General features: G+C 41.4%; 1 protein-coding gene across 13 annotated transcripts in view; it reads right to left on the bottom strand.

Moving 5' to 3' along the window:
- Positions 1-17,892, bottom strand: part of TRIP12 (thyroid hormone receptor interactor 12) — a 152,733-nt gene that overhangs the window by 110,954 nt on the left and 23,887 nt on the right. For 11 of the 13 annotated variants that reach the window (XR_006283578.1, XM_037908807.2, XM_027817368.3 and 8 more), the window contains exon 2: positions 1,418-1,564. Coding sequence is in view for 12 of the 13 variants with exons in the window: in XM_037908807.2 (XP_037764735.1) it covers positions 1,418-1,515 (98 nt within the window). In the remaining variant the exon portion in view is untranslated. Of the gene's footprint in view, positions 1-1,417; positions 1,565-1,890; positions 1,981-7,830; positions 7,837-15,158; positions 15,169-17,892 lie in introns of those variants that run through there. The other 2 variants (XM_043521915.1, XM_043521919.1) reach the window with 2 other exon arrangements.

Raw genomic sequence — 17,892 nt, 5'->3', positions numbered from 1 at the left:
TAGTGCTCCCTATTGTGTCTTAGGAATGGAAGAGGGGACTCTGTTTGAGAAGTCTCTACAGCTTGGTGTTTGGATCTCCCCTGCATTGGTGAGGAGCCAATGCTGGTCTTTGCTGCCAGTATGATCGCTGAGAAGGTGGTTTACAGCTGCCCCAAATCCTTGCCTAACAGTGCCACAAATGCAGGCACCAACATTGGGTGTTGTGTGGTGCTGGCAAAGACAACGGCTGACTAGGACTTAAGACCAGTTCTACCTTGAAGCGAGATTCTTGTTCCTTGGGGTCCAAAGTGCCTTACTGATGGTTCAAGTTGCATCTTGAACAAAGTGAACCTGGATTTCCTTGTCCTGGTCAAAAGGAAACCGCTGACCAAGCAACAGTCTCACACACTGCTCTCACCAAGACAGCAGACTATGGCCATCTGAACATGGAATAAGACTGTTGCAGGGCAGGCAAGTTTTGAAACTTGAGAGCTTTGAATCCACCATTCTAGGCCAAAATGGTGGCATAAAGTGCTGAGGAAAATGGGTTTTTTCCCCCCCAAGGTACAATAAATTAGAGGTTTACTCCTTTCAAGATCCCCAACTACAAGAAGTGAATTCTGCTAAAGGTAGTGGGCAGACACTGCTTGTTTCATCTGACTGCCACTGGTGGCAAGAGGAAACCGAGGAACAGTTGTGACCGTACTGCTATTTATATCATTGGATAGATTATAACTAGCATTAGTGGACTGAAGCATGGCCAAATGCCTCCTTGACTACGAAGAAACACTCTTCCTGTGTGTACAGCACAAGGCAGCAGTCCTCTTGTTAGTCAGTTTTGTATGTTGTCTCTTAAATACAGGAGGTATTTTGAGAAACTAATCAAGCAGCAAAGTATCTAATTTGAGATCAAACAGGCCTCGTCACACAAAATGCTTTGACACCGTACAAGCAGTTGTTTTTACTTGCTAAAAGAGAAAACGTGTCAGTCACTTGTCCCATTTAAAAGGAGTCAGTTAACCTGAAATGGTGTTTACGCTGTCTACCTGCTGTAATGGAGATATGTAAATAAATCCCATTTCGGGGTAGTCTGGATGGATTTTGTTTTTTGGGAGTTCACAATCACTCTTGGGCTATGTGGCTCAGGAGAAGAAATTATTTAATTTTCCACATTCTGTGTCTAGATTTCATGCTAGCTGGAAGATTACATAACCAGATTACGTATTTTACACTTCACCTAGATCATTTCAGCCTACAACAGCACTACAGCTGTAATTTGAGGAAAACACATGAATGAAGTCGCAGCAATTCCACTTATTAGGATTACAGAACTTGAAAGACTGAATTTAACAGCATCAAGTCATACTGTATTTACATACTAATATATGCCTTTTGTTCAGAGTTTTTCAAATATACTTGTAGGTAATTGTGATCTTACCTTCCTCCTACTGTGTCGTCTTGTGGTTGGGCCCCGGCAGTGTTCCTCTGTGAACGTCGCAGTGACCCCCCTGGATTGTTATTAGGCCGGTTGGACATTGGCACCTCTCTCCTGAAGGGACATACCCTTTCTAGACACTACCATTCACTGTAAGAAAAAAAAAAAAAAAGTCAATACACTTAGATCAGACAGAAAAGGATTCCTGAAGATACTGTATTATTAAGTCAGAAAAGTATCTTCATGGAAGGCTTAAGTCTGTTCCAAGTCAAGGGATACTCTAAAAGATAACCAATATACACCGAGCAATAATGAGGTTATTTAGCCAACATGACATTCTATATTAGAGATTTTTCTAGAAAAGAGCATCACAAACTAAATGCTTTTGTGGAAAGACATAGGATACGGACTGTTTAAAACCCACAGCACTTGTAAATATATTTAGGGAGAAATCCATTCTTTTTAGTGGTACCTACCTACACACACTATTAAGTTGACAACTAAACAAGTGTCCAAGAAACTGTACACTTCCTTATGGAGGGAGGTGGCACAGTTGTATTGCTGCCAATTCCTGAGAGAAGGGATGCACAAGATTAAAGTGGAAAGAGAGATGCTTTACAAGTACAGTAGTTGAAAATGTTAAACTTCTGCATACATGTGTGAATTACATAAACATATAACCATTCAGCATACGAGACACAGTCATCAGCCAGAAATTCTTGTTCAAAAATCAGATGAAATCTAATCTGTTTTCAAAGTCGTAAATTCAGTGCTTCCAACAATTGCTAGAGAAAAAAAGTTACCTTAAGATAATCAACTTAAGTAATACTTATTCAAGTAAAATAGGTACATGATGCCTTTATATTTCTTAATCTTGGGAGGCCTACAACATTCTCACAGATATCTTGTGACTTTCTAAATATTCCTTTGCCAATGACAAGACCCCAAACTGTCCTGCCAATATCCTTGGACAGAAAGGTATTTCGAGATGTATGCTTGCTCAGTTCCTAAGCAGAGAAAGAGTACCACCTCATATTGTGGCAAATTATGCTATTTTGTTTTATGTAGGCAGGCCGATAGCAATTGAACTGTGGTCAGTAAACCTATTTTTATTTATGACTCAATCCATAATTTTAAAAAAAATCAAAAAGGGGATTTGCAGGTAAAAAACAGCTGCAACGAAGAATACAGCATTACTGAAATGCAAGTAAAAAGGAGGACGGGAAACTGGATAAGGTCCAAAGCGTTACAACTTTGAACCACCACTTGGACTGCAGTATCTGTTAAAACAGATATTAAAGCAGTGATAATTTAAGGGGAATTTTTAGCTCACGTTTTGAGAGCTGAAGCATAGCTCAGCACTTAGCGCAGCCACTGAAGTCATTTTAAAAGCTTGTGTTTTCTCATATATTAGTGAGAGGTATTTTGAATAGCAGATATCCAAAACCAGTACTAGAGATTATTAAAAGTAGCGTTAGGCATGTCATTCCAACATTAGTCCTCGTGGACCTGACCTTGACCAGTTAGATTTCTCACGCCTGTTAGATAACACCAATGTTCCCAACGCCTTCACAGGCTTTTGCCATCTCTTCCCTAGGATATCACAACTGCTCACGTTGATTTTGCAAGATCTAGATTTCAATGTTGCATTGTAATGTGATCACAATGCTAGACTAGTGGAATACTAATACTAGACACTCTTGTCTGTTAGTGCAGCTGCAGCATATTGCAGTGTCTCTGTAGAACTCAGACTGGGATTAGCATTAGGCACAGGATGCCTACATTGTTCCCCACCTCACAGTATTAGAGATAATCTGCAAGAGAACCACCACACTGGTTTTCCCAGAAGCACCAGCACTACACAGACTGAAGTCAACTAATCTTTCATTTGAAGCATTTGCCAAGTCACAGTAGGTCAACTGTACAGTATTCAACTAATGTACAAGTTTCCCTTCAGAAGCATGGCTCTGATGCATTCCCCCTCCTCTGCAAGAAGGGAAAAACACAACAACAACCACCCCACAGACCTGAGCTGTTCTTCATGGGAGAGATTGTATAAGATTTCCAGCTACATGACTAAATGGTGACAGAATTTCTTCTGGCAGCCTGTGCACTAAAAGTACATTTTGTCCACAGCCATTTTATTAACACTATCTACTTACATAGAGAGTAAAAATTCTCCCTACCGGGGGGGAGGAGGAAGGAAATATCAAGTGAAATTAAAATGCATAGAGGCAAGGCTGCTTGACTCTAGATTGCAGGAATCCCAGAGAAACAGAATAGACTGTTATGGAAGGCACTAGCAGGTGGTTCTGTTATGTTTTTGCTCAGCGGGTGAGCAAGTATTGCAGTGTTGCCAATTCTGGTGGTCCCGTCCCACCCCAAGAGATGATTCTGGTAGGAGCTAGACTGGAGCCAGTTTTTCAGTGACATGAGACGCTCCAACCCAGAGAATTTAGCCTTCTCCATGACTGCCTGTCTGGTTAATCCACCCAGGAGGTGGGGCAATCAAAGCTGCTGTAGGCAGACCTCTTGCGCTCTTCCTCCTCACAGCAACCCAAAGCCATTCTCATAGGAGGAGGAGGAGGGGTAAGAAGGGAGCAACATGAACAGGACAGTTCTTCTGCCCCCCATCCCTCCCCCATGCAATATCCAGCCTAGGAACAGTGTGCCCCCTGGCCTGGGAGTGGAGTGAGGAACCGAAGAGAGTAGAGGTGAGGTTGGGAGAGTGTGCTGATGACAGTTGGAGCAGAACTGCTGGGGAGCGGACAGGCAGATGCAGGGGCAAGAATGACCATAACCCAATAAGTTTGGGAGAGTGGACAACAATATTTGTGTCACACAGGAGATGTGCAGGGGGAGTTGCAAAAAATTAAAATGCCACCCTCCCTTTCCCACACTAGTCGTCTTCGGCTCCCTTCAAAAAAATCAATCATGATTTTTGATCTCTTGAGGTTTAATACTGGTATTGATTCTTAAAATGTGTTGTTGGTAATTTTAATTATGCCCAAGTTTTTGTTTTTTTTTTTTTTTTAGTAGAGCCATCTTTTAGGAGAAGGAACAGCATCAGCAGAAGTGTTTGCTTCCTACCCTGGGCTAGTATCAAATTCTGAAGCAGAGTTGCTTTCTGGAATCAGGCAGTGGCATTGGCCTAAAGTTCCTGCAAGAAGCAATTGCACTGAAAGTTGTACACATCCTGGAATGAGATGGCCAGACACGCATGCACATGCACACGTATGCATGGGTGTAAGTAAAAATAGGGCATGATACTCTCAGCATATATTCTGATTCAGGTCACTAATTACTCCTTTACACAAGCTGACTTGCAAGCGCCCAGATTTCTGCTAGGCAATGGAACAATGCTGTGGTTGGAACAGGACTCTGGCATCTGTTGCAGGAGGTAACAATTCCTTAAACAGTCCTCTTGCCTTGTCTCTTTCACCAACAGAAACTAATCCAAAAAAGAAAAATAAAATTCTACCTCACCCATCTTCTCTCTCGCATATACTGGGACAAAGACAGCTACGACCCCACAGCAAACACCAATGAAAATGTTTTATGTAGGAAGACTTTCAAAAATCAGAGTCAATGTTTTGGCTCTCAAATTGAAAAGGCTGGATGTCACAGAGGAAGAATTCCATTCCAAATAGCTTAGAAGATATGGAACAGGAAAAGGCAATTCAGACCCAGAGAAGTGGAGCTCCACTCTACTTAGAAAGCCTGGGAGGGTAGTTATTTTTTCTTGCAAGCCTCTGCCTACTCCCAATTCTAAAACAATGTTTATCCTCATTCTGTCCCTCATGTTGCTCACCGTACATGGATCCCTAAACCAAATCAGTCCAAAGAGACTCCCACCCTGCAAGTGATATTTACTACCACTGAAGTTCAAATGTGTGCTGATATTTTCATGGTGTGGTGCATTTTTGGAGTTCAGACAAATAAATGGTTTTTAAGATTACTAACTGTAATCCTGTCTCACTGCTTCTAGTTTGCCTCAGAATTTTGTGCAGCTTTGTGACCAACCCCCTCATTATCCAGCATAGCATATGGGATTTTTCTAAGTAGTTAAGCTCAAATATATATAAACAAAACAAGCATACATATCTAGGGAAATTTCTTCCACTGAACTGCTACTATCTCCTATACTTAATAGCTGTTTCAGGATCTCAGGATAGGCTCGTACTCTGAGTTTAGACAGATACAATCTAAGACCTCAGTGTTACTGCTCAAGTGTTATACTCAAGATTTCCTTTTGTTCATGTTATTTTGCCCTGACCCAAAACTATTGTGTTCCCTGTATAATCAGAGACCTTTAGTTGATGAGCAAGTGCAGGAAACTTTCACATCAGTTCTTTTAGTCTCCATGATCAACATTTTAGCTACCTCCTCAGGTCTCCAGTTGGAGGATTCAGTAGTTGTGTCTGCTGAAGAGGAGACCTAATTAAGGAGTGCCAAGATTTATTATAGAAGAAGGGGTCCTCCACATCCTTGCACCTGGGAGCCCAGGATTCTATTCTGATTCTCCTAGAGTAGTGGTTTTTAAACTTTTATTCTGGGGACCCAGTTTTAGAAAATTGCCCGTGACCCAACAGAACTGGGGGATGAGGGGTTTAGGGTGTGGGAGGGGAATCAGGGCTCTGGGTGCAGAGGGATGGGTGGGTTTGGGATGCAGGAAGGAGTTCCAGATTGGGGGGGGAGAGCCTTAAGGCCCGGGATTGGAGCATGGACTTACCTCCGGTGGCTCCTAGTCAGCAGCGCAGCCAGGGTGCAGAGGCAGGCTTCACACCTGTCCTGGTGCTGCACACCGCACTGTGCCCCAGAAAGGGCCAGCAGCAGGTCCGGCTCCTAGGCAGAGGTGCACGCAAGTGGCTCTGCACAGCTCTCGCCCACAGACACCGCCCCTGCCCAGCTTCCATCGGTGGGAACCGGCCAATGGGAATGCAGAGTCGGTGCTCAGGATGGGGGCAGCGCACGGAGCCCCATGGCCCCCCTACCTCGAAGCCAGACCTGCTGCTGGCCTCTTCCTCTTCCTCTGCCTTAGCTGGGCAGCACCACTGATGAGACTTAACGTCCCGGTCGGCAGTGCTGACCAGAACTGCTAGGGTCCCTGGGTCACGACCTGCACTTTGAAACACACTGTCCTAGAATTCCATCATGCAATTTCAGTACTTTTCTTATTCAGAAGTGGTTAGATTCATAAGTAAATCTGAGACCCTTCTCATCCACTGAATTCCTTTATCTTTTCAAGAACAAGCCCCACACAGACAGTACTGTAAGAGTTCTTCCCTTATTTAGATGCCTACACGGCACAGCTTAGCTTTCTTGTTTATAGCTACTATGACATGAACAAACTTTGTTAAAATTACATTAGCAGGGTGCTGATTTAACATGTAAAGTTACAGACATTACATACATCAAGTGAACTGCTAAGATTGTGTATGTTCAAGTACCCATTATTTGCAACGGAATATTAGGCAAGGTTTCACTAGCTTGCCTTCTTCATACAGAAGAAATATCCAATTGCTGCTTAATGCCAAAGTACTGGTCCATAGCTATTTTGCTTTCACATACAAGATCCTTAACAGTCTTGAACTTGAGAGGACAGTGTATAATGTTTCAAGCACATCCCACCACATACCTTTTGAAGACATTTAACAAGTCTGGCACCCAAACTGCCCTCCTCCCCTGGCAGGAGTTGGAACAGTGATTCCCAGGCAATGACATTTCAAGAGGCCAGATATGATAGGAAGGGCGGCAATAAAGGTGCCAAGATATAGGCAGGTGAGTTCCAGCAGTTACCCAGCATGGGACAGAGTCTGGAGACCTGAGCTCTGCTACAACTATCGCTCAACCACTGCATGACTTGTCCAATGTGTCAGTTTCCCCATCTGTAAAATGGATTTTAGTACTTATACTGAAGTGTTCCGATATCCCTTGGTAAAAGCATTAAGATCCAGATCCTCAGATGAATTTAGATGCCTAACTCACATTGATCTGTGCCTAAATGCCAAGCATTAGCTGTATTTGCAGCCAGTGGACCATTGCTACTACTAATTTAGTGTGCTTCAGGTGGACTAAAAGAGTATATGTGCCAAGAATGTGTCTCCAATGACATCTGCTGGGCAAAGATGAGCCTCAAAAGAGCGACTGTGTCTGAACTCTGGCTTTATGCATGTCTGTCAGGCAGAACTCGATCTCACCACTGACCTTCCCCCTTAGTCTCTGTCAAAGGTTACCTGCAGTTGGAGCATGAGAAGGAGAACAGTACTTCTTTGTTGCTCAACTGCCAGCTAGGTTCTGTTTATGAAAGGCCAGAGAAGATCACGGAGACCATATTTATCATACACATGCCAAAAGTCTTAAAAAAAAAAAAAAAAAAAAGTCAAAATGGTTAGTAGGGTAGAATAAGCAAACACCAAGTTCTGGATGCAGAGATGGTGGACTCCACATAGTGGTACCATAACATTTCACCAGTACTGCTCCTGGACAAGACCTGGTGTCCATAGGGGCCTGACAAACCCAACAGTTGCAAGCAGATTAAAGCCTCACTGGTAGTCCCAGCTGGACTACACAAGCAGTTTCTACTTAGTGCTCATGTATGACTAACAAAACTATGTTAAGCAGAGCCAGCAGACCTCTCCAATTATCACTCTTGACAAGGGTTGACTCAAGAGCATGATTAGCAATCGGGCCACCTCATTCTGCTGTCAAGTATGTAGTAGGACTATTGCTTACCAGAAGGCCACCTCCTTCAAAGTAACTTCTTTACAAGTTTAGAGAAGGAAGAAAGATTAGTCCCTTTAAACAATTTCACTTTAGGCTATACTAAGCAACAAATGGTTTCCTTTCTCCAGCAGGTGGAAATAAGCCAGTAAGTTTCCTAAATAGGAAGCATGACAAATTGTTTTTCTTCGCTGGTGAAGCGTTTGGGGGATATTCTAGGGTACACCAACATATGTTCAGCCTAGCTTAGAAAGAGGGGGATTTCATATCAAGTGATATGCCTTTCCATTCCCAGTTACTGTGCTTAACATAGTGGATGAGCTGTTGTAGCTGGAACTGTTAGAGAAGTATTTCTAACTCCAAGATCATAAGGATATTTTTTTTTAAATCCTTAATTAGTTCTACAGTCATAGACACAGGAGAGCCTATGTCCCGTCAGTCAACGCAATGGCAGACATTCAAACTCCCAGCCACTCAATCTGGTTTATACTCGGCAAAACTGATCCTGAGAAGCTAGCTGAAGCAGACAATACCTTACTAGTGTCAACATGAAAAGGTCATTTTAAAAACAGAAATTGTACGGATTTATTACACAAGCATCTTAATATTGAATAAGCCTGAAACGCCATGGGCAGACAGACAAAAAAACAAAAGGCCACACATGCTAACTCAGGATAATCAAAGCCCTGTAATATGTCACCATACCAAATTAGTTCTGCAGCTTAAGGCTTACTTTGTTTTTTTGAAATTCTTCAACATTTTGGTTAAAGGAAGGAATTACAAACCACCACCAACTAAACGACAATAGCAAAATATGCAGAGACATCACTACACAATCCACAGTGCTTACAGTATTGTGCATCCAATTTCAGCAACTGAATTGTGTTCCTTTAGGTTTCATATGATGCAACACATGTTTTGATCAGACATTCAAGGCAAGTCCTCCTTTCCAATTTTGCTGCCAAACAGTCAAATTTGACTTGCATTTTTATGGTTAGCTTGCAGTACATTGTTCAACTGATGTGATCAACTAGATATGCGTTCAGATATCAAGGCCTGCTTTAAGACCTCAACTGAATCTTTACTAACGAGAACAAAACAAAAAAGTTATTAATTTCAGAAAATTTTTTAAACTGAATAACCCTGAAAATGGTATTGTAGGGTTCCACATGCATTATTTCAACAATATCTATGCAAACCAAGTAAAGTAGTCAGCATGAGGGGGGGAAGGGGGGGGGCAGCAAAGAGAACTGGCATGCCCCATAAACATCCTGTGACAAATTAAGCCCGAGTCCCTTTCAAACAAACAAACAGCCACAAATAATGTCAGCAGATTAAATTATGCCTGACACTTGTGCAATTTTATTGTGTGAAACAGGTCTGCATATATGTAACTGACTGCACATTAACAAATATTTATTATGGTCCATTTTAGAAAAAAGAATATACTCTCAACTGAGGGCTTGTCTTCACGTACAGCTGCATAGTGTAGCTGTGCGGCTATAAGGCTTCAGTGAATACACTACTACACAGGAGAGCTTTTCCCCTCAGTGTAGTTAATCCAACTCACCATGAGGCGATAACCATGTCGACAGGAAAAGCTCCCCCATGTAGACAGTGCTAGGTCAATGGGAGTTAGTTATACTGACATAAGTCACTTGAGGTGTGGATTTCTCACACCCCTGAGCCATGTAGCTATACCGATATAGGTCTGTAGTATAGACCTGGCCTCATCCTCTTAGCTGTGCTGGCTCCACAGCAACAGGAGAAAGCAGTATGACAACAAAAAAAAGTCCACTATTTTAGTCATTAAAGCAAGCAGAAGAGATTATAGGGGAAACATCTTCATAGCTGTCTGGCTTTATAAAAAAAAAATATTCAACCAACCAGTTGAGGTTGCCTCTGTACATGATACCAAGAAATGTTACAATTAAACATTTAGAAATATGGAAGTGAGCAGTAGTTTAGGAAAAAATTTTACAGCACTTGCACTTCATAAAACCTTAGAAGAAAAATGCATGTAAGATTACATATTCTAAAAACCTTATTAACCCATTATATTTGCTTATTACATGGATACCAGTACACCCTCAATGTTAACTGTTAGAAGGAATCTGTCAATACAGTTAATCTTTTGAGAAAAAGTATAAAAAACAAGGCAAACCTAAAAACTATCAAGTAGTAACTTATTGCCTTCACTTGGTCTGATACTTCTTAAAAGTAATTTGCTTCCAGAATGAGAAGTTTTTGTGGATGAACACATTTTCCTACCTCCACACAACTTGGATATTGACAAGCAATACCCTTCACCCATTATCCACTACTAAAAAGTGAAAATAATTCCTCATCCTTCTTAAGGATAACAATGGCTTTTCCCAACCCCAGACCCGCAAAAGGAACAACTTCAAAGCCACTTCTCTTCTCCTCCCAACCAAGCAAAGCAGAAACCCTAAAGTTTCAAAAAGTAAGAAGCACAAACAGTTGCAAATAGGGATGCAAAGATCAAGGACATGGTCAAAATGACAGGCTAGGAGAATGGTCTATGAAGCAGCATTCTGAATGGATGAGAAAAAGCCTTGTCAAGGCCAGAGAAAAAGCGATGTTGCAGTAATCAAGATGCAAGATGAGAACCCGGATGAGTTTTAGCTGTGTGGATACACAGGGAAAGCCACATATCTTAGAAGTGTTATGTGGAAAGCATCTGCAAGACATGACTAGATCCTGTTACACAGCTTATGTCTAAGGGGGACACCCTAGAGAGGTCCTAGTCAGAGAGGATACCCAGGTTACTGGCCTGAGCAACAGGTAGTATGGCAATGTCCACAGTGATTGAGAAAGAAGGTAATGAAAAGGGTTTGGCAGAGTGAGGGAGGATTAAGTTCTCTGTGTTAGCCTGGTTGAGGATAAGTGATTGCTTCAACATTCACATGGATATGTCAGAGAGAAAATCTGTTTTTAGTCTGGACAGAAGGAAACAGGTATGGAGTAGAAAGGTATATCTGCAAGTTCTCAGCATAGAGACTGGACTGAATTTGTCTGCAGATGAGATTATCCACATGTGGCAAGAGCGGGCGAGCGCCCTGCAGAACCCACACACAGAGCTGGGGAAGATAGTGGATTTTCCTATCAACATGCTGAAGGAGCAGTTACAGAGGCCAGAGTACTGAAAGCCAAGGGAGGACAGTTTTAAGACAAGCATGGTCAATGGCTGAAGGCAGCTGACTGATCTATGACTAGTAAAAGATCATTTGAGAGACAGACGTGCAAGGGGTAGAAGAGGAACTGCAGACAACAACGCAAACAGTGTAGTTAATGAGTATAGAGATGAAAATGAGAAGGGACATAGTTGGAGAGGCAAGTGATGGTATTTTTAAGACTGAAGCAACTGGACCATATTTGTACTGTGAAGGAAGAAAGTGAGAGGCTAAAGAGAAATGTATGGGAAAGGACAAAAGTGAGTGTGAGGACTACCAGGAGATGGGCCAGGGTCACTGGGACTGAAGTGGTTAAAAGAAGAGAAAGCAGAGGAGACTTCTGTACTTGACAGAGAAAGAAAGAGTTGAGGAAGAAGGAAACGTGTCATTTTCTCTTGGAAGAAATCTGAAAAATCCTGTCGTTTGAGGAATTAGTCAAAGGTGCGAGAATATAAGTAGGATTGCAGACGGGGATTCAATTATGTTGGCAAAAATTAAGGAGGAGAGAACGAACTTGTGATGAGCAAATCAGCCTCGTCAAGAAGTGCTGCAGAGGGTCTCTGACAAAAATAAAATTACATACATACATAGCTGGAGTAAGGCTGGGCTGGAAGTTGACAAATTAGACCTTGCAATGGGAGAAGAGAGCAAAAAGGATGAAGCATGGAGAGAAACCACCACCTTATCAGTGGAAGAAATGGAAGAGAAGATAGAGAGGAAAGGGTTAAGAGCAGACAAGTCATCAATACTGATGGATAGGAAGTCACAGAAAGACCAAATAAGAGTGATTGGGGGTGGGGGGGGGGGAACACGACACTGATAGGCAATGGTAAAGACCAGGTAGATGATGGTCTTAGGTGGGAGAAAGTGGGAAAATGAAAGAGCAGTGCTTGGTGAAAATAAAGTCAAAGGAATGGCTGACTGGATGAGTGGGAGAGTTGAAGCAGGTAGCAGCAAATCAAAAAATGACAAGGTGAGGGAGAGGAAACATGAGCCACACGGTTGGATGAGTCATCGAACATGGAAGTTGACATCACAGAGGACAAATATGGGAGCCTGAGGAGAGAAGAGACCAGCAGCTGAAATCAGAGAGGAAGGCTCATAGGAAGTTGGGTGGATGGTAAATAGCAGCACAGAGAAGGAGTGGAAAGAAGAGAGGAGAAAAAGTGGAAAGAGTTGGAAGTAGGGCTGTCAATCATGAGTTAACTCATGCGATTAACTCAAAAATTTTAAAAGATTAAATTAGTTTTAAAAAGATTAATTGCACTGTTAAACCAACAGAATACCAATTGAAATTTTATATTTTTGCATTTTTCCCCTACATTTGCAAATGTATCGATTTCACTTACAACACAGAATACAAGGTGTACGGTGCTCACTTTATATTACAAATATTTGCACTGTAAAAATTTTACATAAAAGTGTTTCAATTCACCTCATACAAGTACTGTAGTGCGATCTCTTTATCCTGAAAGTGCAACTTACAAATGTAGTTTGTTACATCACTGCACTCAAAACCAAAACAATGTAAAAACTTCAGAGCCTACAAGTCCACTCTGTCCTGATTTCTTGTTCAGCCAATCACTCAGACAAACAAGTTTGTTTATATTTGCAGGAGAGAATGCTGCTCACTTCTTAATTATGTCACCTGAAAGTGAACAGGCATTTGCATGGCACCATTGTAGCCGGAGTCACAAGATATTTACATGCCAGATGCACTAAAGATTCACGTGTCCCTTGATGCTTCAACCACCACTCTAGAGGACATGCGTCCATGCTGACGACAGGTTCTGCTTGATAACGATCCAAAGGAGGGCGGACCAATACATGTTCATTTTCATCATTTGAGTCAGATTCCACCAGCAGAAGGCGGATTTTCTTTTTTGATGTTTTGGGTTCTGTAGCTTCTGCATCCGAGTGTTGCTCTTTTAAGGCTTCTGAAAGCATGCTCCACACCTCATCCCTTTCAGATTTTGGAAAGCACTCCAGATTCTTAAATCTTGGGTTCAGTGCTGTAGCTATCTTTAGAAATTGGTATCTTCTTTGCATTCTATTAAATTTGCAGTGAAAGTTTTGTGGGGGGGGGTGGGGGGGGGGGGGAAGGACACAAAACGCAACTTGCTGGGTCATCATCCAAGACGGCTATAACATGAAATAGAAGGCAGAATGTGGGTTAAACAGAGCAGGAGACACACAATTTTCCTCAAGGAGTTCAGTCACAAATTTAATTAACACGTTATTTTTTAACAAGCATCATCAGCATGGAAGTATGTTCTCTGGAATGATGGCCGAAGCACGAAGAGGCATATGAATTTTTAGTGCATTTGGCAAGTAACTATCTTGTAATGCCAGCTACAACAGTGCCATGCAAATGCCTGCTGTCACTTTCAGGGGACGTAATTAAGAAGTGAGCAGCATTATCTCCCATAAATGTAAACAAACTTGTTTCTCTTAGCAGTTGGCTGAAGAAGTAGGACCGATTGGACTCTCAGGGTCTACAGTTTTAAGTTTTGAATGCAGGTTTTTTTGTACATAATTCTACATTTGTAAGTTCAACTTTCATGATAAAGAGATTGCACTACAGTACTTGTATGAGGTGAACTGAAAAACTTACTTATAATTTTTACACTGCAAATATTTGTAATAAAAATATAAAGTGAGCACTGTACACCTTGTATTCTGTGTTGTAATTTAAATCAATATATTTGAAAATGTAGAAAACATCCAAAAATATTTAAATAAATGGTGTTCTACAGTCTAACAGCACAATTAATTTTTTTAATCACTTGACAGCCCTAGCTGGAAGCAGAAAGAAAAGGAGAGAGGACAACCTCCTCTTCCCACCCCACCCCAACCACCAGTCCGATCTAAAGCACAGAGAATACACACAGTTTTATGCTGCTGTTTGGACCACATTGCAGCAGAAAGGTCTTCACCCTACCTTAAAAAAAAAAAAAAAAAAAAAGGAGGAAGAGCAGAAATCATGCACTCATATACAAATGAAGATTAAGTATAAGACAAACTTGTGGTACTTCAGTATCTGAAATTATGTTCTCACTTAGTTTAAAATTACACATTTATTTACAAGACTAGACTCGTTGCCACATCTATCCCTGATTTATGGGAATTCCAACACAAGAAAGAAGGTGGCATTTGTAAGAAACAAATCCTTGAAAAAGTTATTTAAGCATCCTTAAACTAATACAACTAGCTTATGAAAGGGTGGAGTTTTACCAGAACACCTTCTGACCTGGATTGACTGGGAGGAGTTTCCTGTTTGCTAGCACTAACTTTTCATACTGTTTTCAACAGCAAATTGAATATATTGACATTGAAGAAACATCTGCTATAACCTCCAAAGTCTTTCAACTCTTTTAGATAGTGCGCTAATATGAATTCCCTTATACATATTCCTACACCACAACTAGTTATCTGTATAAGAGTAGTTTATACTTCGGAAATATTTCTACTAGTTATTTCAACACAAACCGTCCCACAATCAGTAAACATGCCAAGTCCAGAATAAAATTGCAAAGCTACTAAAAGCACAATAACCTAAATATTTAATCAACTAATATTCAGTAGAATTGGAACTTGTTCTTTTCCACCCATTCAGATATTTTGCATCTGCAAATTAAAATGCAACAGTCAAGCTTCAGACAACAATGCTCACAAGCATTGAAGCCATCTCAGTAGTATGAAAGTGTTTTTACAAAAGAGGAATAATACACTCTTAACTTTGAGTCTAGAAGCTAAGCCAGTAGCATTTAGTTTACTTTTCCTGCCTTAAACTGCAGAGAACCAACTTGACTTAAGGAAAGTAGTACTGTCCCATGCAGACATGTGACCTAGGAAAATTCTTCGGCAGATCAGGTCCACTTGCAGCTGAGTAAGATAGAATTTTTTGTATTTGAACCTTGCTGTTCCCTGCTAGGAAGCTGCTAGATGCAGGAGCAGAGACATAAGCAGACATTTATGCTCTAAAACAAAAAATATACTAGGTAATTTCCGAGTTCCAATAACGCTTCCACCAATTCAACTGAACTGAGAGTTAGCAGCAGTGGAAATCCTAGTGTAGATGTTTCTAGGCCATTTTTTCGTCTCCATGTAAGCTAAAACATGCTTGAAGTAAGAAGTCATCTCTGCTCTCAAGAGATGCAAATCAAGTACTCAGCAAGCAGCAGCACCTTCTGTCCAGGGCTTTGGTATTCCTTCTCATAGCCAACAATAATGGAGTTGGAAGCCAAAAATGTATGCATACTCAAAGGAAGAGCAAAAAAGAAAGGGTGGTGAGGACACTAGCCTTTTACCTCCCTTTAGTAGTCAAAAGAGCTACAACAGCAGCAACCTGTGTCTCTCTCTCCTTCCCTCCCCCCGCCCCCGCATCAACCAAGAAATGAGAGGCTAAAGTATGTTGGTTTCATATCAAGAAACTGTTTAGTAGTTCCACTGCTGCACCCCTTTTCCCTTCATTTCTATTGCTGCCCTGCCTAGCCAACAGAAGTAAGATTAGGTTTACTTTTCTGGCTAATAAGTGACAGTTTCTCAAGCCCTACCTTCTGGTTTGAAGTTTTCATTCAGTATCTTTATTGACTGGTTTGTAACCAATGGGTTACTCCTCTCAGAGGAAGCAAATCATGGCTTAGTATTTTGGCACCCTTATCACATTGCGGTTTGCTTCTTCCATATTCTATTCAGAAAAAGATTAGAGGCTCAACAAAAAAAGTACACTTAGTCAGATGACCCCATGGCTCTGACCTCGGACATTGAGGTCAACTTGTTTAAAATAATCGTGTTCAGATAAGCTAAGCTATCAATCAAGAACATTAAAGATCAGCGCTCTGCCAGACTCTTCAAGAGGGTCTAGACATTTCTTCCATGCACATCAACTAGAGTCCCTGCATTAGATCCCTATCTAACCCCATATTTTCCACAAAAAATCATTGAGAGCTCATTAGACTAAAAGCAACTCTTCTCTGGGCCTTTTCCAGACCCCATAAAAATCCTAGTTTCATGCCATTACAACCCAACTCCAAACTTCTTCAGAGCCATAAGCTCAGTTCACCACTATTTGTATTTACATGCCCTATTTTGTGGCATCAAGAACAGTGCATATGTAGCCTTTACATTATTGGCCACTACATCTGTGATAAATGAATGGGGGGGGCTCCTTTTATGGACACCCAGCCAGCCACAAAATCCCTGTTAGTAGCTGTTTTCTACTTGCTTTACCTGTAAAGGGTTAAAAAGTCCACAGGTAAAAAGAAGGGAGTGGGCAGCTGACCAAAAGAGCCAATGGGAAGGCTAGAACTTTTTGAAATTGGGAACAAAGACTTCCCCTTTGTCTGTGTTGTTCTCCTGGAGAGCAAAGACAGAGCTAGAACTATGCTGTAAGAATACTATGGGCCAGGTATGAAAAATCATCAGATCATACCTAGAAGCTACTCATTTGAAACACCAGATATGTAAGTAGATAAGGAAATGTCTAGGAAGATGCGATTAGGTTACTCTTATTTCTTTATGGCTTGTGGTCTCCTCTGTGCTAACCACGGGTGCTTTTGTTTTGCTTGTAACCTTCAAGCTGGACCTCAAGAAAGCTATTCTTTATTCTTCATTTTTGTATTTGCTCTTTTTAAATCTAGCAATAGCCTGAGGTTTCAGACGTATTTATTCCCCCTTTTTAAAAAAAAAAAAAAAAAAGTTATTTTTTTTAAGAACAGGATTGGAGTTTTGTATCTTGAGAGGTTTGTGCACATACTTAATTAGCTGATGGCAACAGCTGATTTCCTTTGTTCCTTCTCCCCCCTCTCCCCCGCCCAGGAAGAGCTGAGAGGAGATGAAAGGGCTCGTGGGTACCCCACAGGAAGGAATTCCCAAGTGCACCTTCTTGAGTTCTCAAAGGGGTTTTTGCACTTGGGTGGTGGCAGCATCTACCCATCCAAAGGTCAGAGAGAAGCTGTGACCTTGGGAGTTTAATACAAGCCTGGAGTGGCCAGTATTAATTTTTAGAATCCTTGTGGGCCTCCCACCTTCTGCACTCGAAGTACCAGAGTGGGGCATCAGCCTTGACAATATCAATGTGTTTTATTAGTGATATACAAATCATATGACATTGTTAGTTCAAGTTCAGTTCAGATTGGTAGGGGCCAACACACACCAGCTAATGTTGGTTTGGTGAGCTACAAAGTGAGATCAGCCCAGCTCTTAAGATTAATCCACATAATGCCCCACTACAGTTGCTCCCCGTCTGAAGCCAATGGCTAAATGGACATATTGAATGAACTACATTCTTTCACCTTGAGGTTGTCACTCCATATCAGAATGAAGATATGTCAGTGGAGCTGGTAAAGCTTGCACTAGCAGTCTTTGGAAAATTTATTCAGTAGCTAGAGAAAGGACTGCACAGTGGCCCTTGAGACACTGTGTATGAAATGGTGTGTATATATATGTTTATTTTTGTCAAAGTCTAAAGCACATCATTTTGCAGTAGCATGTAGCACTGCCTCAGCCAGGTTTGGACCCATTGTTCTAGGTCCTGTATAAATATTGTGTTCTACACTG

The sequence above is a fragment of the Chelonia mydas genome, chromosome 9, assembly GCF_015237465.2.
Source record: "Chelonia mydas isolate rCheMyd1 chromosome 9, rCheMyd1.pri.v2, whole genome shotgun sequence".
Lineage (NCBI taxonomy): Eukaryota > Metazoa > Chordata > Testudines > Cheloniidae > Chelonia > Chelonia mydas.
This window is presented reverse-complemented; position numbering and strand designations above follow the sequence as displayed.